Source organism: Microcaecilia unicolor, chromosome 8, assembly GCF_901765095.1.
Source record: "Microcaecilia unicolor chromosome 8, aMicUni1.1, whole genome shotgun sequence".
In the NCBI taxonomy this organism is placed as follows: domain Eukaryota; kingdom Metazoa; phylum Chordata; class Amphibia; order Gymnophiona; family Siphonopidae; genus Microcaecilia; species Microcaecilia unicolor.
The window spans coordinates 145,920,267-145,943,797 of record NC_044038.1 but is presented as its reverse complement, the minus strand read 5'-3'; the positions used below and the strand labels follow the sequence as shown (position 1 = coordinate 145,943,797).

At 42.2% G+C, this 23,531-nt stretch overlaps 1 protein-coding gene across 3 annotated transcripts in view; it reads left to right on the top strand.

The window, feature by feature from the left end:
• Positions 1 to 23,531, top strand: part of ARAP3 (ArfGAP with RhoGAP domain, ankyrin repeat and PH domain 3) — a 218,876-nt gene that overhangs the window by 171,327 nt on the left and 24,018 nt on the right. For all 3 annotated transcript variants that reach the window (XM_030211196.1, XM_030211194.1, XM_030211195.1), the window contains 6 exons: positions 454 to 528; positions 2,205 to 2,319; positions 2,633 to 2,761; positions 8,520 to 8,653; positions 9,435 to 9,517; positions 18,889 to 18,924. In XM_030211196.1, the coding sequence (XP_030067056.1) occupies positions 454 to 528; positions 2,205 to 2,319; positions 2,633 to 2,761; positions 8,520 to 8,653; positions 9,435 to 9,517; positions 18,889 to 18,924 (572 nt within the window). The remainder of the gene's footprint in view (positions 1 to 453; positions 529 to 2,204; positions 2,320 to 2,632; positions 2,762 to 8,519; positions 8,654 to 9,434; positions 9,518 to 18,888; positions 18,925 to 23,531) is intronic.

Sequence of the window (23,531 nt, the reverse complement as noted above, 5' to 3'; positions counted from 1 at the left end):
CATCTCTCCTCGGCTGATAACCACGCCCCAGTTCCGCCTCCACCACGCCTCCGACATGCCCCCATCAATTTTATTCGTTTCCGCGACGGAGTGCAGTTGGAAATGCCCAAAATCGGCTTTTGATTATACCGATTTGGGTGCCTTTGCGAGACAAACGTCTATCTCCCGATTTAGGTCGCACTATAGGCGTTTTTCTCTTTCGAAAATAAGCAGGATGGCCACTTACACATGCAAATGAACAGAATACCTCTATTTATCCACTCTCCTGTCACCTAAAACTAGATGCCTCCTTATGGAATTACTCCGTGCTCTGTATACATCCTTTGCTTGTTAGAAATTTAGTAACTTCCCATTTGCTTGTCTAACAATGAATATCACTGTATGAAATCTATAGTAGAATCTAATCTATATGTTCCTGAGATTGTCTCTCTCTCTCTCTCTCTGTCTTGGCAGTTGTCACAAGCTGGAGATTTGATTATTGAGGTGTATCTGGAACAGAAGCTATCAGATTGTTGTGTCACTCTAAAGGTTAGTGAAAACATAGGTGTTCTACCCTTTCACTGAGGTGATTGACATGCAGTTTAAACCAGAGTATAGAACGTCACTATGAGAAGACTCAGAACTCTTGAACCAAAATCGTCTTTAATCCAATAATCAAACACAGAAAAATATCTTAAAGATGTGCAGGACAAGAGTTTTTGCCTTGCAAACTGGGAGTCTGTTCTCAACCAGCTCTCTCTCCATGCAGGAGAGAAGCTGGGAGTAATTTACCAATATGCTGAGAGTAATGCTGTTTATACTTCTGCACTAATAAAATCTTGATAGCGTCACAGTAACTTGAAGGGGGTCATACAGCATAGATAGACAGTTTCCGTTCACAGAGGAGATATGCTTCAGACTAACTTACAAACCTGATGGAGAGATGAGAGGGGGAGGGGAACTTGCCCAGCATGCACAGAGAACAGGGCAAGCTAATAGAAACAATTACAAAAGATACAGGGATCTGGGACATGTGCTCTGGAAGAGCCTATAATAGAGAACTACAGGATTACAGGGATTTATAGTTCGAGGGGCACAACCTTAATTAAAGGTACAGGCAATGTAATCTGTTACAGACAATGCTTAACATATATATATATATATATATATATATATATATATATATATATATATATATATATATATATATATATATATATATATATATATATATATATATATATATATATATTCCCATTCACATGGAGGCAGGCTTTGTTTTTTATATCTCTATCTATCTATCAATCTCTCTGTATCTATCTAGCTCTATATCTATCTATCAACAAATAGCCTGCCTCCATGCAAATGGGAATATACAAAAGAACGGAGTGCCAATATACCAAAGATGTGGAAGAACTTATCTAATGTCACATAATATTTAAAGAATAACACTTCTCTTCTCTATCCACTAATTTGAGTCCATTTGATATATTTATCTGTTCTACTTTGTTGCACAAAAATAAGTCCGCTGTAGCATATAAATGATGCGGAGAAAAATGTTTTGATTGAGAAGGGGAACTTCTCAGAAATATAACTCACCCAAGCAGGGTTTTCAACTGCCAAAGTGGATTAACAACCTAGAGGGTGGACAAGCTTCTCAATCACTGAAAGTCCCCCTTCTTTAAATTTTTTAAGCTTTTAGTTGTTTTAAGCACACTATGTGCCTATAGAACCTTCTCAGGGGTGTATTCCATACACAGTGCAACAAATTACGACAAAAATGCAGCAATATAAGCAGTTAACAAAAGCAAGTGACAAAATTACTTAATTACTAAACTTCTGAAATGCGCTATCCACAAAATTGACATGTTCCCCACACTCTGCACATTACACTTTATTCATTACATGTTACTTGTGAGGGATTGTTTTCTAAATCCTTGCAAATGGGGGCACACCTTGCTACCCTTCTGCTCAGAAAGATAGTACTTACAATCAGTTTCACATTTATTTTCACTTTGCTCATTTTCCATTGCTATAATCAATTATAGTGTTGCTCTCTTCCCTGTCTTAGATCAATTGCATTGTCAGGTGTGCAATTCCCTATGAATGGCACCCTTGACTGGCTTTGTATCAGTGAAGTGTCCCATATGAATGAATACACTCTTGATCTGCAGTTTTTACATTATCATAGTATGTGTTTCTGCTTCTTATCTCTACCATTGCAGGTATCACCTACCATGACAGCAGAAGAGCTGGCCAATCAGGTGTTGGACATGCGTAATGTGGCAGCAAGTGCGGACATCTGGTTAATCTTTGAAGTGATGGAAAATGGGGAATTAGGTTAGTAGGAAAGATATATAAATTTATTAAGAGGAGGGAATGGTTGGTGGCTAATTGTTGTCATTTTGTAGATAAAAACAACTTCAAAATTGGATAAACCCACATTATTGGTCTGGAAGCATTTGGGGATAGATTATTAGTATCATACTTTTTTAAGCAGAGTTGGAATTGAAAGCAAGCAATTAGAGAATGGTTTAAAACTGTCCAGATTGTTATTTGCATTGCAAAAGGTGTTTCCTAAATTCAAGGCCCCGACTGTCATCATAAACTGAAACTGTAAAACATTTTCTGTTTGATTGTTTAATTTTCACAGAACGACCTCTACATCCCAAACAGAAAGTCCTAGAACAAGCCCTCCAATGGTGTAAGCTACCAGAACCAAGTTCTGCCTATTTACTGGTAAAGAAAGTTCCTATTGGAGAAGGAAGTTGCCTTTTCACAGGTAAGTAAGTGAGACTCTATAACATCTCAATGACCTGAAGATAAACGTGTTTGTAGTAACAGAAAAACATAGAAGTCCATATTCAAATGATTTATGTGTGTAAAATCTTTTAATATAAAAATAGAGGCATCCCACTACAAAGTACACCAGCTACCAAAAAAACAGTAGTGGGTCCACAAAAGCACAATCCAGGATATAAACAATATTAATATTAATAAATATTAAAAGTACTAGACTGAAGTGAGGGGGGTTGAGTTAATAGATGGCTGAGAGATGGGAGGGGAAGGGGGGGAGAAACTGTAAACATGAACGGTGATGATGACAATCTGTACTTATGTTATGCTTTGAGAATTGTATATGTTATGTTGCCGTTAATAAAAAGATTTAAACATAAAAGTACTAGACTGATACTCGAACAAAACCTAACATTTGATGACCAAATAGCCACAGTCACAAAAAAACCATTAGAACACTATTGTCAGGTTCTCAGGTTCAGAGCCCGCGGGGCCAGGCTCTGGAACAAGTGTGAACCCTTGGGCTGCTGACGAGGAACGACAGCAGCAGGAAAAACCCACCAACCAACACTGGGCACGCACACCAGCACCGGCAAGGACTGCAGGCACTGCCCAGCGAGCCGGAACACATGGACTGGAATCCCCTGGACTGGAGGACACCGGACTGGTCCGCACTGGACCGGAACACACTGGACTGGAACACACTGGACTGGAACACACAGGACTGGAGCACACTGGACTGGTCCATACAGCTTCACCTGCACTTAGCCACTGCCCCCCAAGGGTTGAGCCCTTGGGTTTGAGTGGCTGGCAGGACTTACCGGATACCGGATGACACAGGGATCAGGACTAGAACAAGCTAGAAACAGAAGTGCTCCTAAAGCCTAAACTGACATAAGTGCTCCCAAGCCCTAAACCAAGTGTTCCTAACAGTAAACTAACAGACCTAAGCACTAAACTAACAGCAGCGCTACTAAGCGCTACACTAACAGAAGGACTTCCAAAGCCCTATACTAACAGGAGTGCTCCTAAGCACTACTAGGGTAAGCAGGGGAGCCACAGGGAAAGAGCAGGGAACCTAAACACATAAGCTAACAAAGGTGCTTCCTAAACACCAAACTACAGCACTGCTACACAGCACTAACCTAACACAGGTGCTCTGAGCACCAAGCTACAGCTCTACAACCTTAAACTAACTAAGGTGGTCTAAGCACCAAACAACAGAAGAGCTCCTAGCACTAAAAGGGAAGACAGGGGAGCCACAAGGGAAAAAAACAAGGAAGCTAAACACGTAAGTCAGCAGTGCTTCCAAAGCACCAAACACAACCGAGCTTCTAAAGCCCTACATACAGCAGTGCTTCCAAAGCACCAAACACAGCAGTGCTTCCAAAGCACTAAACACAACAGAGCTTCTAAAGCCCCAAACACAGAAGTGCTTTTAAAGCACCAAACCCAGAAGTGCTTCTAAAGCACCAAAACACAGTAGTGCTTCTAAAGCACCCAGAGGGAAAGCAGGGGAACCACCAGGGAAAAGCAGGAAAGCTAAACACACAAGTCACAAGTGCACACTGCACTAACACTGACCTGGCCCTATAGCAAGCGCAAATGCAAACGTTGCAAAGGCCCTGAAGGAAAGAACACCACTTCCTTATCAAGGCCCTGCCTGATGATGTCACCACCACCAGACACCAGCAGCCAGCATACTGAAACACAGAGCAACAGAACCACAGAGAAGCTCAATATACTCAGGTGCAGTATAGCAGAGCAATTAGAGCCACGCTGGAAGCAACCAGCACACAGAGGCAGAGCTAGCTCAGGTAACACACACAGCTGCAGTATAGTAAAGCAATTAGACTCATGCTGGGAGCAGCCAGCCCACAGACACAGAGCCAGCTCTAGCAACACAGACAGAAGAAACAGAAGCCAGCACAGAGCTGACCACCAGAAATAAGGTACGTCTGGGAGAGGTCACGACCACAATCATGACAACTATCAGGCTTATTTTCGAAAGAGAAGGATGCCTATCTTTCGACACAAATCGCAAGATGGGCGTCCTTTTCACAGGGTCGCTCAAATCAGCATCGAAAGCCGATTTTGGGCATCCTCAAATGCTTTCCATCGCGGGGAAGACCAAAGTTCACAGGGGCATGTCGGAAGTGTAGCGAAGGCGGGACTGGGGCGTGCCTAACACATGGTTGTCCTTGACCGATAATGGAAAAAAGAAGGGCGGCCCTGACGAACAGTTGGATGACTTTACCTGGTTCTTTTTTTCTTATGACCAAGCCACAAAAGTGCGCCCTAAATAACCAGATGACCACCGGAGGGAATCGGGGATCACCTCCCCTTACTCCCCCAGTGGTCACTAACCCCCTCCCAATCTGAAAACATTTTTTTTACCCTCCCACCCTCAAAAAAATTTTTTTTTAATATTTTTTGCCAGCCTCTATGCTAGCCTCAAATATCATACTCAGGTCCATCGCAGCAGTATGCAGGTCCCTGGAGCAGTTTTAGTGGGTGCAGTGCACTTAAGGCAGGCGGACCCAGGCCCATCCCCCCCAGTTACACTTGTGGTGGCAAATGTGAGCCCTTCAAAACCCACCAGAAACCCACTGTACCCATATCTAGGCGCCCCCCTTCATCCCTAAGGGCTGTGGTAGTGGTGTACAGTTGTGGGGAGTGGGTTTGGGGGGATTGAGGGGCTCAGCACACAAGGTAAGGGAGCTATGCACCTGGGAGCAATTTCTGAAGTCTACTGCAGTGCCCCCTAGGGTGCCCGGTTGGTGTCTTGGCATGTCAGGGGGACCAGTGTACTACGAATGCTGGCTCCTCTCACGACCAAATGGTTTGAATTTGGTCATTTCTGAGATGGGCGTCCTCGGTTTCCATTATCGCCGAAAATCGGGGACGACCATCTCTAAGGTCGACCTAAATTTGCTGATTTGGGCGTCCCCGACCATATTATCGAAACAAAAGATGGACGCCCATCTTGTTTCAATAATACAGGTTTCCCCACCCCTTCGCCGGGACGTCCTGCGAGGATGTCCTCAGGAAAACTTGGGCGCCCCTCCAGAGAAACTATGAAGAACCAGGAGCTTCTTCCCAATACCAACTTTCCAATTTGTGGTCCAATCTATAATCCTATCCCAAGGACCTCAATCTAAAAAAACTACAAACTATACAGAACACAGCATAGCATCTGATTTTCAGGTCTCCACGATACCAGAGAGCCTCTCCACTGCTACAAACACTTCACTGGTTCTCTATAAAAGCCAGAATTAATTTAAAGGCTGCAACTCTTGTCTTCAAAATTCTTCAAAGTCTATCCCCAGAATATCTTACAACACTCATTGAACTTCCCTTGAGGAACCCTGTAGTGAGTACTCACAATTTTCTGACTCTCCACCACTGCCAATGCAAGGACATACACTACAAATCTATATACACTACCTGCATCTCCTATTTCTGAACCTTGAACTGGAACACCCTCCATCCAACATCAGAAGTATCACTGAATACTTAATTTTTCAGAAAATGTTAAAAGCACATGTGTTCAAAAAACAGAATAGTTACACTGACATCACATCCATTTCTCCATAACCCTCATCAATACTTTCAAAGAACCGATACCCATTAACAATATCCGAGGAGTCCACCACCCTCAACACTGTACAATTCTAAGTAATTGACATCTGCTCCCGATCACCATGTCTGGCCCTCCTTTCACTGATTTACACCACTAGGAGTACACATACTAGCCCAACCACGACATGCTTACCAGTCTTAACTGTCACCCGATGTATTCATTCCTTACTTCCATTTACCCTGTCCTCCACCATTATAATGTTTAGTTTCACACATTATGATTACCATTTATCTGTTAGTGGTTTATCACAATGTATATTAAGTTATGTTTAACGGTTGTTACTATTTACTACGTTATATGTAAACCACATTATTACTTTTAACATGTTGTATGTGAGCCACATTGAACCGAACATGCTTTGGATAATGTGGGATATAAATGAATAAATCAAATGAAAATGAAATGATTCTGTATGTATCCTGGACTGTGTTTTTGTGGATCCACTGCTATTTTGGTGGCTAAAATCATCTTTATCAAAAACCCTAAATATCACTCTTTTATTCACTCAATAGTTGGACGTAGGACTTTGACCTAAACTAAATATTTACATGTAAATGAAAAATAGCCTCAATAGCCCAGGGAACCTCACATTAGGACTCCACTGAAGTGGCCAGCATCATAGGCTCCTACCGCCTTCCGAAAAAACTGTGATGAAAGAGATTGGCTTAGATTTAGCGGGTAGGAAGAAAGGGAGGAAGAGTAGCATTATATGTTAAAGATAATATTAAAGAACCAGAATTGCAATAATTATGAGGTAAGGGGTAGGAAAGAGGAGAGTGCTAGAGGTGAAAGGCTAGGAACAGGACTTATCTCCATAATAGAAGTGTGGCGGAATCAAGGATAAAGTCCCATAGCTGTATCCCAAACGCAAGCCCCCCCCCCCAAATATTCAGCACTATTTAACTGGTCAGAAATGGCCACTGACTGCTTAAATAGCTTTTAACTAGCTAACTGTGAATATTCGGTTATCTCCGCTGAATATTCACAGTTAGTGCATAGTGGCTAACCAGCTATATAGCACAATATAGCCAGTTAGTGACAATATTCAGCGCTGAGTTTAGTGGTTAAGATAAGCAGTCCTATCTTTAACCGCTAGGAATTTAACCAGTTAGCGCTGAATATTGGCTTAACCAGTTAAGTTTCAGCGGCCAAAAATGAAACCGGTTCAGCGCTGGCAGTGGGCTTTAACCATGCTGCCCACTGCTGGCTGAATATCAGCCTCAAGGTACCTTCAAGGGCAGGAAGTGTATACATGCATATGTACCTGGTTACAGTAATATTTTGAAGAGAAAAAGAGGCACCTGCTTTTCTTTATAGAATAGGCTCCTACCATGCTGTCTATAGATGCCTAATTATGAATGCAGTTATAGAATTACCCCCACATATTTCAATAACATTTGAGCGTGACATATCGTTTTCTTTCTGAAAAAAGTGCATCCTGGACTTCCAAGTCCTGTTCTCATAGGCTTCCGCAGCTGGCGTCATGATTGTTGCAGTTGAACAGGTCTTGCTGCGGGGACCCGGACAACCGCAACAATCATTTCCAAGTCCTGGTTATTACTGCAACCCCATCTATTTCCTTAACCACCATGGTAGCTTTTAGGTCAACAAATTTGTTAGATAAGCTATGAGTATTTGCATATATGACCTTCCAAATTGTTTTACCTTTTTTCTCTCTTGTTTCCTCTTTCTTCCTTCCTGGGATTTACACCAGTCCTCCCATTGGCCTTTCATCAGTCCCCATACTCTCCCCAAGTCAAAGTTATCTTATTTGTAGCTGGTACTTTAAACACCTTCCATTTTTAGGAAAGGATGACTGTTTTGTTTTCATATTGTTAAAAAAAATAAATTCCCCAACAGTTTTTAATATTAGATCAGAAAAGGTGTAGAGTGATGATACAGATAATTACATAATCTAAATAATAAACAATTCAGAAGATTATTAATACATTACTATTTTGATTCCCAGTTCAAGACCAGATACAAATCAAACTTTGTTTTTTTTCTGAGCGTTAATATTAATAATTTATTATCGTGGGGGGGTTCAGTTAACCATCCAATACCTTTTAATATGTGCTATTATATCATTGTTTTCCTCCAGGCACAAAGAGAGACAGTCCCAAATGTGGCTTACTGAGGTGCCGAGAAGAACACCCCAAACTGCTTGGATGCAAATTTCAAGAAAGATATTTTGTGATCCGAGATCGCAAATTACTGCTGCTAAAAGAGAAAAAGGTACACCAACCAGACATTTCACTGTCTTTCTGAAAAGCCTACTATCTTATCTGTACTGAGACCAACATTTTCTGACTCTGATATGACCTCACAAGTAATAATCATGGTGTGGTCTCCCCTATCCTGGATCTGCAGGTCTCCTCTCCAAAGCAGTGTTGGTTTATTTGTCATCATAATTGTAATTGGCGCTGGCCCTTTGCTGAGGTCTCCCTATATTGCAGCAATACTGGTATCTCCTTCATTGTGACTGTGCTGGAGATTCCCCTATCAAATGAATATCTTGGGTTCTGTAAAATTGTAGCTGTATTATTGCCTCCTTATTGTGCTACAGTGGGAATTGCTATGTTCCCTGTCATAACTAAAATGTTCTATTACATATTGTGTTGACATTATAAGTAGTACACCATGCCATACTTTGCACAGTTATTTCAATATTTTTACTGTTGTAATTGCCTATTGCTAATGTTTGATTTATTCTTACTGTACACCGCCTTGAGTGAATTCTTTCAAAAAGTCAGTAAATAAATAAATCCTAATAAATAAATCAATAACTGAGTACCTCCATACCTTAGCTATACTAAGCCATCCATCTGTGGTTAAACTGAGGTTTCTTTCCCATTTCATATGCCTGATTCTGTTTTATCTATTTTGGTTCAGTGATGTGCATACATCATTCACTGAGGTGTGTAGACTAGTTAACATGCATCTCTAGATTTTAGTAACGTTACATTTATACCCTTTGATTACAAGTACATTCACTTTTTTTTTTTTTTTTAAATAGAGCTCCAAGCCTGAACGGGAGTGGCCTCTTGATACTGCAAAAGTTTACATGGGCATCCGGAAAAAGTTGAAGCCACCTTCTCTGTAAGTCATCAGTTTCTGGATGTAATAAAATGCTAGATTAAAATGGCCAGTGAGACCCCACTTAGAATATTGTGTTCAGTTTTGGAGGCCATATCTTTCTAAGGACATAAAAAGACATGAAGTGGCTCAGAGGAAGGTGGCAAAAAAGGTATGAAGTTTGCAGCAAAAGACGTATGAGAAGAGACTAGAAGTATCCATTGCCAGTCAAGTTTGCAGGATATCCATAATGAATATGCATGAGCTTGATTTGCATATACTGCTTCTATTATATGCAAATCTCTTTCTTGGGAAACAGTGTCCTAGAAGAAAGGAAATGGAGGGATAGGGGAGATATGATTCATAGACTTAAATACTTGAAAGGTATTAATATACAAACATATCTTTTTCAGAGATGACAAAGTGGTAGAACTACAGGACAGGAATTAAGGTTGCAGGGTAGTAAACTTAGGAGTAATATCAGGAAGTACTTTTTTACAGAAAGGATGATGGTTGTCTGGAACGCCCTTTTGATGGAGATGGTAGAGACAAAAACAGTAGCAGAATTCAAAAGGGGAGGAGAAGGCATCTTAAGTTGAATTTATTGAACAAAATGTTAGTAATACTGTTGTATAGTTGGTTTCATCATGAAATAATAATGAATGTGACTGTTGGGCAGATGTATGGACCGTGCAGTCTTTATCTACTGCCATTTATTAAGTTACTATCCAGCTTATTTTCGAAAGTGATCGCCGGCCATTTTCCGACATAAATCGGGAGATGGCCGGCGATCTCAGAAAAGCGGCCAAATCCGTATAATCGAAAGCCGCTTTTTTGGCAACATCACCGCTTTCCCATCGTGTCACCGGCCAAAGTTCAAAGGGGCGTGTTGGTGGTAAAGAGAAGGCGGGACATGGGCGGGCATGGGCATGGCTACCAGATGGCCGGCTTTCGGCGATAATGGAAAAAAAACGGCGATAAGCAGTATATCGCCGGGTTTACTTGGTCCTTTTATTTTCACGACCAAGCCTCAAAAAGGTGCACCAAATGACCAGATGACCACTAGAGGGAATGGGGGATGACCTCCCCATACTCCCCCAGTGGTCACCAACATCCTCCCATACTAAAAAAATAAAACTAAAAACCTTTTTTGCCAGCCTGTATGCCAGCCTCAAATGCCGTACCCACCTCCATGACAGCAGAATGTGTTGTATCCTCCGACAGCCTTTCCCTGGTTGCGATGTGGCTCTCGGGTGAGTGTGACACCTTTTCTGTTAGGTGCCCTGCAGAGTCACATTAGCAATGCATTGTGGTGGGTGTAGGGTACTGGGCTCTACTCCCATGGTGCTTTTCCCCCCTGCTAACTGGGTCAGAGTGTGCCCTGTTTTGTTTCCGGTAGTCCATGAAGTAGTGGCCATTTTTGTAAGCCAGTTTTAGATCCCTTTCATGTGTTACCCACGTTAGAGAACGTTATTACCTTGAATATGGTCCATAATGCAGCGGCATGATTGATAGCTGGGTGGGTAAGTTTGCTCATGTTTCACCATTTCTTAAGAACTTGCACTGGTTACCTGTTGTCCAGCAGATACAGTGTAAGGTCCTGACACTTATCCATCAAACTTTGTATGCGGTTGCTCCTGTCTATTTTCAAGAAGTCTTGAAGGTATATCATCCTACGAGATCTTTGAGGTTGGATAAAACAATGCAATTGTCCAATTATGCAATCACACTGTGCAGAAAGAAGGTCCTCATTGTTTACAGTGAATGGCTCATAGTTATGAAATGCACTCCAAGGTCACTTATGTTAATGTAGTGATGTGTCTCGATTTAAGAAGCAGCTAAAAACATGGCTTTTGTGGCAAAATTCTATTGAGTGGTGATTTTTATACTGTTTATTTGATCAAATTTAGTGAGTAATGATTGGATTGTTTTGTGTCTTCTGTGTTTTGTTTTTATTATATATGTATTATTGGAAACCACTTATGTTTTAAGATGGTATATACATTTTAAAATAAATAATTCAATAAAAGAAAGCTGAGTGTTGTGAAATTGCCAAACAGAGGAAATAAAGCCTAAAAAGAACACAGCACACAGAGGTTTAAGGGATGATTAGGTTGGCAAGATAGGGTGGTGAGTCATGGTACAAGGCATGATGATCTAGGGTAAGAATCTAAGACAGGAGGTGACGGAGCCATGGTTTAGAAGGACTGGATCTGTGGAATCTTAGTGGAGATTGGGTGGCGATGTTGGTATTTGGAGAGTAAGACCGGTGCAGGGTGGACTTCTACAGTCTGTGCCCTTATCGTGACTGAATAGATAGGGATGGGCTGGAGTGTAAATTTTAAGGGGCTTCAATGTTAGCTTCAGAACTTTTAGTACAGGAACAGTGCTGAACAGACTTTTACGGTCTGTGCCCTGAGAAATGCAGGGACAAATCAAACTCGGGTATAAAGTATCACATACCATGTAAAATGAGTTTATCTTGTTGGGCAGACTGGATGGACCGTTCAGGTCTTTATCTGCCATCATTTACTATGTTACTATGATGGAAAATCAGGAGGGGAGTAGTAATGGTTGAAATGGTTTACATCATAAAGAAACTTAACAGCTGTGGACTGAATGAGTTGGAAGGCATCTCAGAAAAGAAAGGAGCAGATCATTGTATAGAGAGTTGCAATAGTCAGTTCTAGAGATAACAGGAGCACAAATAAGGGCCGTAAGGTGAGCAGCTGGTAAGATTTGAGAGAATGGATTTTACAGAAAGCAAAAAAGGATGATTTCACAACTGCATCTAGCTGAGATTTAAAGGTGAGGGAAGAATCAAGAATGACACCCAAGGGATCAATATTCAGCCGGCAGTGGTGTGGTTTTTTAGCCACTGCCAGCATTAGTCCCGGATATTCAATGCCGAGGCCATCTCCAGGAACCAGCATTGATTATCTGGGTTTATGCAGCCGGCTATCCGTTATGCAATTAAATGTAATATTCAGCACTTAACTGCATAAAGATAGGCCTGACTTATATGTAGTTCAATTTAACCTCTAAACTTAGATGGTTTAGGGTCCCTTTTATGAAGCTGTGGCAAAAGGGGGCCTGTGCTGGCATGGGCGTGTGTTTTGCGCTGAGGCCTCCTTTTACCGCAATGGGCAAAAGGAAGGTCTTTGGGTTTTTTCAAGAAATTTGCCGTGCGGCAAGTTAAGCACTTGCCGCATGCCATTTCGGGGGAGAATCTTACCGCTACCCATTTTGGTGGCAGTAAGGGCTCCCGCAGTAACCCAGCAGTAACTGGGCAGCGCACGGCAATGCCAGATTACCGCCAGGTACACACTGGCGCTACAAAAATTTAAACATTTTTCCAGCCCCGGAAATGGCATGCACTGGGGGAGGAAACTACCGCCAGACTGCTGCAGTAGCTCGGCAGTACTTCCCTTTTAGCAAATGGTAAGCCCGCGTTGGGCTTGCCACTGCGTCGTAAAAGGGTCCCTAAGTGCTGCATATCGGCACTTAACCATGTAAGTGCCCACTCTGCCCCCAGACCGCACACAAAAAAGCTAGCTTTGAGTTTAGCAGTCTGTGGTGAGTTAAGTTCCACTAAATGTCAGCAGCTAGCACTGAAGAAGCAATTTAACCAGCCCAGGAGTCGTTTCTGACTTGCTCGTAACCTTTATCTTATCTTCCTCTCTTCAATAGTCCCTTTCCCTATATGTCCTTCTTGTTGGATTATTTTTGTAGTAAATAATTAGCAGATTTTAGTACACACAGCTTCAGCTTTAGAAATGTTAATTTCTTTCTTCATCTCTCTCTCATTCACCCCTGAATAATTCACTGCTGAGTCACTTTAAAGTTGAAGTAACAAAACATCTGTTTACTCACAGTTTGTAGTTAGATTATAATCAGACAGGCTTATATTTACATATTACTATACATTTGTATTATCAGCTCCTTCCATGTGCTTAGATGGTAATGGATGCTCACACCACCATAGATCCTCTCAGGTTAGGAGAGATCATGAGCTCCATGTGCTCCATGTGCTCCATGTGCTGCATCTGACCCCCACAGGAAGTTGCATAGCTATGTGACCTCTCTAAGTAATTCACATCAGAGGTCACAGAGTAATCACAGAGAAATAATAGGTGACAGGCAATGCATGCAAAATACAATTACATTCCAACAAACCCCTTCTCATGCATAACTGTCATGCAATTATTTATTCATACAAAGTCCAAGCTTTATACGCAGATTCACAAAATGTTCTCTGGGTAACGGTTTGGTCATGATGTCAGCTGTCATCTCACTGGTGTGACAATAGTGTAGACTGATGACCCCTTCTTTGCCAACTCTCGCACGTTGTGGTATTTCGTTGCAATGTGCTTGGTGCGTGACTGAACCTTGTCATTCTGTGACAGTCGGATGCAGCTCTGATTATCTTCCATTATCTGGATTGGTCTCTTTTCAGCTATTCCAAAATCCAGCATAAGTTTTTCAATCCACATCAGTTCTCTGCACGCTTCCGATACAGCCACGTATTCAGCTTCTGTAGAAGACAAACTCACAATACTTTGTTTATGACTGGCCCATGAAATTTGTACATTTCCATACATAAACACATATCCACTTGTGGATTTATAATCAGAATGATCCCCTGCCCAATCTGAATCACAGTAACATATTAGTTTTGGATTACTATTGGCTGAAATCTTTAATTTACAATCAATGGTACCCTTTAAATACCTTACCATCCTTTTAACTGCAGTCCAATCTGATTTGGTAGGTGAGCTGACCCTTCTGCTCAAAATTCCTACTGCATTTGCTATATCAGCCCTGTATGTGGTAGCTAGATATAAAAGCTTACCTATGGCTGATCTATATTGGATGTTATCTGGTAAAGGTTCTCTTACTGTTTCATCCTTCAGAAAATCAGTGATCATGGGAGTGCTTACAACTTGGGCATCTTGCATACCTAAACTTTCAATAAGCTCATTTATTTTCTGCTTCTGGCTTAGAAGATAAGAACCATCATTTTGTTTCTCAATTTCTATACCAAGATAGTATGACACATTACCAAGTTCTTTTATCTCAACATTGTGGTTTAAACACTTTACAATGTCCTTGTACTCTTGCTCACTTTTGCTTGCAATGAGCAGATCATCAACAAAAGCTAAAATGTATGCATATTGTCCATTTGTGCACCTAGTGTACAAGCATTTATCTGCTTCACCTTGCTTAAATCCTAAATTTGTCAATATTTCATGCAATTTTTCATTCCAACATTCTGCACTTTGCTTTAATCCACAAAGACCTTTGTTTAATCTACACACTAGCTGTCTTTGTTTTGTATTTATGAAACCTGTTGGTTGTTCCATGTACAAGTCTTCAGTTATATCTTCATGAAAAAACGCTGTTTTCACATCAATGTGTTTGACTTGCATGCCTTTTGAGACTGCAATGCTCAGAAGTGTTCTTATTGTCGTGTGTTTCACTACAGGTGCAAACACTTCATCAAAATCTTCTCCATATTTTTGAAGATATCCCTTTGCCACTAATCTGGCTTTATACCTTTCCACTTTTCCTTGTGCATTCCCTTTTAACTTGAATACCCATTTGCATCCTATAGCTTTCTTGCCAGGAGGTAATTTTGTAAGAATCCAAGTATTATTTTTATCCAATGCATCAATTTCTTCTTGTGCAGCTTTACGCCATTCAGCAGCTTCTTCTGCTGGCATTTTCTCAATCTCATCCCATGTTAAGGGCTCTTGAGCTTCTGCTGACTTTGTTAGGTAAGACAGTCTTGGGGGTGGAACACCTTTGTTTTCCCTGGATGAGCGTCTGACAACAGGTTGGTCTGACCTTTCTGCATCCTCAAAATCTGAGAGTTCTTCTCCAATTGATTCCCCTTCTCCAACTGTACTGTCTTCTTCAATGATCCTTTCTGTGTCTGTTTCCTCTGCCTGTTCCTCGTTAGATACAGGTGAGTTGCTTTCAGACATCTGCCTTGGTATGGCATTTATATACACTGGCATGTCTATTATGGTTCTAGTTTCATATTCTGGATGATAAGGCTCATCTGGGATAATCCAGCCTTTATCAACCCTCTTGTTTTCATCAAAATATGTAACATGTCTTATGCCAACAATGCCAGTTTTCAGATTCAAAATTCTATATCCTTTGTGTCCTGGAGCATAGCCAACTAAAATGCCCCTTTCTGTTGTGGAATCCAGCTTATGCCTTCTTTGCTTTGGTATATGAGCATATGCTGTACTTCCAAATGTTCTTATGTGTGACAGGTTTGGCTTCCTACCATGCCATGTCTCATGTGGTGTGCGCTCAGCGCCTTTAGTTGGCATTCTGTTTTGTAGGTACACTGCTGTGAGAATGGCTTCCCCCCATAGTCTTTTAGGGAGATTGCTATCTGACAGCATACATCTGGTCATTTCCACAAGTGACCTAAATTTTCTCTCTGCAACAGAATTTTGCTCTGGTGTATAAGCTACTGTTGTGATATGCTGAATGCCTTCTTGTTCTAGAAATGTGCGCATGCTTTGTGAAGTGAACTCACCACCATTGTCGGTCTGAAGAACCTTTGGTTTTCTTTCAAATTTATTGCTCACCATGGCTACGTATTTCTTCAGCATGTCTGTGACTTGACTTTTTTCTTTCAGCAAATAGGCCACACAGTATCTAGAGAAATCATCCAAGAATATTAGCACAAATCTGTTATTTCCCAATGATGGGATATTAAACGGTCCACATAAGTCACTGTGTATTAAGTCCAGCACTTTATTACTCCTATTTCCTGTGTATGCAGGAAATGAGGGTCTCACACCTTTTTGAGTAACACAGTCTATGCATTTCTCCATTTTACCAGCATCTGCACTTATCTGAATGCCGGTGGCCAGTTGCTTACTGTAAAGATCCTGGATCACCTTAGAATCACGATGTCCCAGGCGGCGGTGCCAGATTTCCAGACTACATTTACCATCATTCTTCCTTACTTGCGCCATATGTGAGGCTTCACCTGAAATGTTCAGCTTATAAACATCATTATGCATAAAAGCTTCAGCATACACTTCATCATTTTTAGAGATTGTGCACTTACTTTTTTCAAAATGAATCACAAATCCCTTCTTATCTAATGTAGATACACTAAGCATATTGCAAACTGCTTGGGGAATATACAAGACATCACTTACAGGAATTTCTTTAACTTCATTAGACACTTTGCATTTTAAGAATCCAATACCTTTTGCTTGGATCTTAGCAGTCCCTGCGTTTGCAGTTTTAAGAATACCTTCCTCTGGACACATTTCCTGAAAGAAATCTTTACAATTGGTTAAATGGCATGTGCTCCCTGAATCCAAAATCCAAGTACTTTCATTTGAATTATTATTTACCATAGTCAAAGATTTTTCTGCCATTAGAAAGCCCTTGTGTTTATCTTTGTCCTTCATACATTTCCTGGTTTGAAAATTCTTTAGTTCCATTGGCTTAGGTGAGCTAGAGGGAGTGTTTTGTGTTTCCTTACACCATTTAGATACATGTCCCTCCTTTCCACATGAGTAGCAAATCAGCTTGCCCTTGGGTGGAGTTTTCCCATAGCTCCGCCTTCCTCTGTTCTTTGCCAAGAAATTTGTTTCATTTCTCTCTGACTGACTTTGAGAACACATCTCCTCAGAATCATTTATTATGCATTCCTGCCTTAGTTTTGATGTTGCCTGTTCAAAAGATTGCCCTTCAATGGCCTCATTTACAGACCTAAAAACATCAAACTTCTTTGATAGTGAGGTAAAAAGAAATGCTCTTTTCAATGCATCACACATGGGAATTCCAGAAAGTTCTAGCTTTTGAAATGAAGACATAAGATGCATAATGTGATCATTACATTTACTTTTATCCCTTAATTTGGTTTCATTCAACTCTGCCAACCAAATTGGTTGCTGCTTTGCATATGTAGTTGCATACATAGTTCTCAGTTTATATAAAATGTCCTTTGGTGTATCTTTTCCCTCCACTAATATGGCTTGTTTCTCTGAGAGAGCTTCCAAAAGCATGCACTTCACATAATAGTTTGCATTGTCCCATTCAGCCATATTTTCATCTGTTCTGTCTTGGTCTAAGCATATATCTAATCTTTTTGCTCGAAGGAAACATATGAATCTTAATTCCCATTGCTGATAATTAAACTCAGTTAATTTAGGCACCTTGAGAGAATAGAAAAATGGTGAATTTCTTCCCTCAGCCATTTTCTTAGCCTTCTGTCTGCTGTGTGGGGGGAGAGAGAGACAGACTGAATCTTTCCTTTAAAACTTAAGAGAAAAATGTGGCCTTTTTTTTTTTCTGCCTGGTAATATTTCTCTTCTTTTTCAATTCCTGGACCCTGGGCCCATAACCCTTTTGTTGGATTATTTTTGTAGTAAATAATTAGCAGATTTTAGTACACACAGCTTCAGCTTTAGAAATGTTAATTTCTTTCTTCATCTCTCTCTCATTCACCCCTGAATAATTCACTGCTGAGTCACTTTAAAGTTGAAGTAACAAAACATCTGTTTACTCACAGTTTGTAGTTAGATTATAATCAGACAGGCTTATATTTACATATTACTATACATTTGTATTATCAGCTCCTTCCATGTGCTTAGATGGTAATGGATGCTCACACCACCATAGATCCTCTCAGGTTAGGAGAGATCATGAGCTCCATGAGCTCCATGTGCTCCATGTGCTCCATGTGCTGCATCTGACCCCCACAGGAAGTTGCATAGCTATGTGACCTCTCTAAGTAATTCACATCAGAGGTCACAGAGTAATCACAGAGAAATAATAGGTGACAGGCAATGCATGCAAAATACAATTACATTCCAACACTTCTGTCTGTCCTACCCTTATCCTTATTGGTCCTGTCTGTCTGTCCTGATTTAGATTGTAAGCTCTTTTGAGCAGAGACTGTCTTTTCGTCATGTTCAATTGTGAAGCGCTGCGTACGACTGGTAGCGCTATAGAAATGATTTATAGTAGTAGTAGTAGTAGTAGTAGTAGTAGTTATATCGCTTTAAATATCAACCCTCAAATGTCCAAACAGAATCATGAAGGAACAATAGAGAACCAGTAAAAAAAGGGTGGGGCCAGAAAAGGTTCTCTCAAGAGCATTGCTGTAGTTGCATTTTCAAAGAAATCACTGAGTAGTTTGTATTTGAAAATCTGCCTAAAGTTATGAGGGTAAGACATGCCCAAATTTTTCACACACTGAATTTTTGAAAATTGCTCCCTATATTGACTAATTAGGGATCTTTTCAGATCTTTGTTTTTTTAAGGTTTCTTTTAGACACTGTCTTTTGTGAAACTGTTTTCCATTACAAGACTCACAGTGTTTTGTTTGTATCTTCCTTATTGATGACTAGGTGGGGATTCACTGTATACCTGGAAAAACAACAGCTGTAAGTATTTTGCCACTTTGTATATTAATTTCTGTCCTAGCTGTGCTAAATAGCTGAAGTGACCCTCATTTACGCTACCTGACTCTTAGTCAACCTCTCTTCTCTTCTTCAAAACTTCTATCATATCTTTTTATTCTATTCATGTGATCTGTTTTTTGATCTCATATCATGCTTTCCAGAGGATCTAATACTAGGATCACAAACATTGTAACAAAGATAATAATTTATTACCATTTTCAGACTGGACTCACCTAAGTGTGGCTTATACATGGTCTCTAAACCATGTTTATTCTTTTTACACAGTGAAGAGCTCTGAGGTACCTACAATACATTCGGATACATGGCAAATGTCGGAGACTGCTGGATTAGCTGTCTTGGTTAAAATAACTGGTTTTTATGGTCACTCTGCCTCACTGTGTTCTTAAAACTTACGTGATAGCATTTATAGTGGTCCTTTAAGTGTTCAAGATCTGTGGACAGGAGAATCTAAAATATCCACAGAAGATATTGATTGGAAGCATTTCTGGGGGAAGGTCATGTGCCCTCCCTTATCAGCTAAACTTATGCAGTCCATGTAGTTCACACATAGAACTACATGGACACCCAATAAATTTAGACTGGGCCTATGACAAGGACCACAGTTCTAATACTGTAATCAAGAGAATGGCACTATTATCTACATGATATTTGAATACCCTCCAATTTATTCTTTTTGGGAATCTATATGGAAGGATATTAGTGATATTCTTCCGATACCTGCCTACTTCGGGGCCTTTTTACTAAGCTGCGTAAGCGTGCCAAAATGGAGTTACCACATGGCTCTTGCGGCAATTACATTTTTGGCATGCGGCCGAAAAATCATTTTTCAGATGCGTGTATCGGATGCACGGCAAGTGGCATTTGATGCGCGAAAGTCATTACCACCCAGTTACCGCGTGAGACTTTACCGCTAGGTCAATGGCTGGCATAAAGGTCGCAGACCCAAAATGGACGCACGGCAATTTTGATTTTTCCGCACATCCATTTTCAGCAAACGTTTTTAAAAGGCCTTTTTTACAGGCGAGCTGAAAAATGGATTGGCGCGTGCCCAAAACCGGCGCCTACACTACCGCAAGCCATTTTTCAGTGCACCTTAGTAAAAGGACACCTTAGCTTGGCAATTATTGTATTTCGTTCTTCCTGTATTTGTCACCAGTGCAGAGTCGTTTATTGAATATTTTGGTTTCTCTCGCTCTTCAACAATTGCTCAATAATTGGAAGTCTTCTCATGCTAATAATGCATATTTTGATGGAATACTGTATTGTTATGTTATAAATATAAGACTGCAATGGTGAGCAAATGGCTTGATTCACTGCAGAAGATTTGGCAGCCGCTTAATCAGAAACTGGATATGTGATTTTTTTTTTTAGTATTCCCATCTGCCATGTTGATTTCTGTCTACAAAGTCACTGATGGTTTACTTCTTAGTTTTATTTTTGTAAGATTAGTGATTATTTCTTTATTGTTTAGAACCTTTCTAGATTGTGCCTCACTCTGGTGTTTATTGGGGGTTGAGTTTGGGTTTGGGGGTTTTTTTTGGCTCTGTGTGTGTTTGTGCTTTGTGCTTTTTTTTAAAAAGAAATTGAACTTAAAAAAAAGAGCCCTGCAGTACCCCCTGAGTAGGCTGAGTAGAGGCTGGCATTCCACTCTCTCTATCTCAAGGTCCATGTTGGGCTGGGGAGAAATGTTGCTTCAAGGCCTACATTTGTGAATTTTATCTCAGTGTGTTTCATATTAGTAAGCACAAAACTCAGCTCTGCGCTAACACTCTGTAATGCTTTGCAACTCGCCTAAGACTAAAGATGGCACATCTTAAATTTAAGATAGGGCTCAAAACACATTTTTTACATAGGCTTTTAATCAATGATAATGGTTTCCCCATTTAATTCAGGGTGTTGTGTACTGCTAATGGCCTAGAAGTGAGGCACAGCAATGCTGATCCATCTCTTTTTCTCTCTTTGCTTAACAATGTAATTGTATAATTCTTCTCTTTCTCTCTTTTTCTTTTTCTGAATATTAGATTACATATCTATATTTATTTAACAATCTAATATAATAAAACGCACCCTCAACGTTCTGAGGACAACGTTCTGAAGTCACTCAGACTCCCAGAACGGTTCGTAAGTTCGTGGTGGTGAAGCCACTGAACGACTTGCTGCCCCGCCCTCGCGTCAAACGTCATGACGTCGAGGGCGGAAAACCAACAGAAAAATGAAAGAAGGGACCGCATCAAGGAAGGGGGAGGAGTGTGTTTCCCTACTCCTCCCCCTGCCAAGGAAACGCTGGCTACCAACCTAGAAAAACACCCAAAAGCTACATAGATAAAATGGAGCCCCGCCAGAGAATGACCGAGGTCCAACACCCCCCGCCCCCCTCGCGCAACGCCCCCCCCAAAAAACAACCAACAAACCTCAACAGAAAAAAAGAAATCCCACAAAAAAACAGGAGGTGCAACACCCCCCCCCCCCAAGCCACCCACCGTCGCGTACCTTTGCTGGCGGGGGACACGAAACCCCGCCAGCATAAGTCCTGTCTTCAGACTCCGGCGTGATCTTCAGCATTACTAGCCTCTGCAGGCAGGGCTTCTGTGCGTCTGACGTCATGCACGTACAGGACGTCAGACGCACATAACCCCGCCCAGCAGAGGCTAGCAATGCTGAAGATCACGCCGGAGTCTGAAGACAGGACTTATGCTGGCGGGGTTTCGTGTCCCCCGCCAGCAACACTACGCAACGGTGGGTGGAATGGCGGCGGCAGCGGGACTATCGTGCTGGGTGGGATGGCGGCGGCGGTGGCGGGGGGGGGGGGGAACATCGCGCGGAGGAGGCAGTGAAGGCAAAAAAACAAACCCCTGCAATCTAGCAGCGCTTCTTTCACTCATCTTCAAAGCACCGCTTCCAGAAACCCCTGCCCCCACACACTCACTCACTCACTCATCTGGCAGCACTACCAGACCCCCCCCACACCCCTCTTCATCCAAGTTGAACACCACAACACACCCTCCACAACCCTCCAACACACACACTCTCTCTCTAAAAATCTCATCTGCCAGCGCATCCTGAACCCCCCTCACACACACATACACTCTGTCTCATATGGCAGCGCTTCCAGAAACCACGTACACACACACACACACACACACTCACTCACTCACTCTCATTTAGCCACACTTCCTGAACCACCCCACCACCACAACACACATACACTCACTCTCATCTGGCAGCGCTTCCTAAAACCCCTGCCACACCCACACACAGTCACTCACTAATCTGGCAGCTGTTGCTGAACCCCCCCCCCCCCACACACACACACACACTCACTCACTCTCATTTAGCCACACTTCCTGAACCACCCCACCACCACCACACACACACACTCACTCTCATCTGGCAGCGCTTCCTAAAACCCCTGCCACACCCACACACAGTCACTCACTAATCTGGCAGCTGTTCCTGAACCCTCCCCCTCACACACACACACTCACTCACTCTCATTTAGCCACACTTCCTGAACCACCCCACCACCACCACACACACACACACACTCTCTTATCTGGCAGCGCTACCTGAACCCCCCCCCCCCACACACACACACAAACTCACTCTCATCTGCAAACGCTTGATAAACCACCCCCCACACTCATCTGGCAGCGCTTCCAGACCCCCCACACACCCCTCTTCTTCCAAACTGAACCACCCAACACACCCCCCACACCCCTCCAACATACACACTCTCACAAAATCTCATCTGCCAACGCTTCCTGAACCCCCCCTCCACGCACCTCACCCCCACACAATCACTCTGTCTCATCTGGCAGTGCTTCCTGAAACCCCTGCCACCCCCCCCCCCCCACACACAGTCACTCACTAATCTGGCAGCCGTACCTGAACCCCCCCCAACACACACACACACTTACTCACTCACTCTCATTTAGCCCCGCTTCCTGAACCCCCCCCCCCCCCTACACACACATTCACTCACTCTCTCATCTGCCAGTGCTTCCTGAACACACGCCACAAACACTCACTATCATCTGGCAAAACTTGAAAAACCGCCCCCCCCCCCACACACACACACACACACACACACACTCACTCATCTGGCAGCGCTTCCTGAACCACCCACACCCCTCTTTTTCCAAGCTGAACCCCCCCCAACACACCCCCAAAACACACACACCCACACTCTCATCTGGCAGCGCTTCCAGAAACCCCATACACACACGTACTCACTCTATCTCTCATCTGGCAGCGCTACCTGAACCCCCCCTACCCCCCCCCCCCCCCACACACACACACACACACACACTCACTCTCAACTGGCAGCGCTTCATGAAACCCCATACACACACACTCACTCTCTCTCTCATCTGGCAGCGCTTCCTGTACCCCCTGCCCCCCCCACACACACACACACTCCCTCACTCTGTCATCTGCCATTGCTTCCTGAACCCCCCCCCCCCCCCACACACACACACACACACACACACACACTCACTCTCTCACTTTCATCTGGCAGCGCATCCTGAATCCCCCATACCCCTCTTCTTCCAAGCTGAACCCCTCCA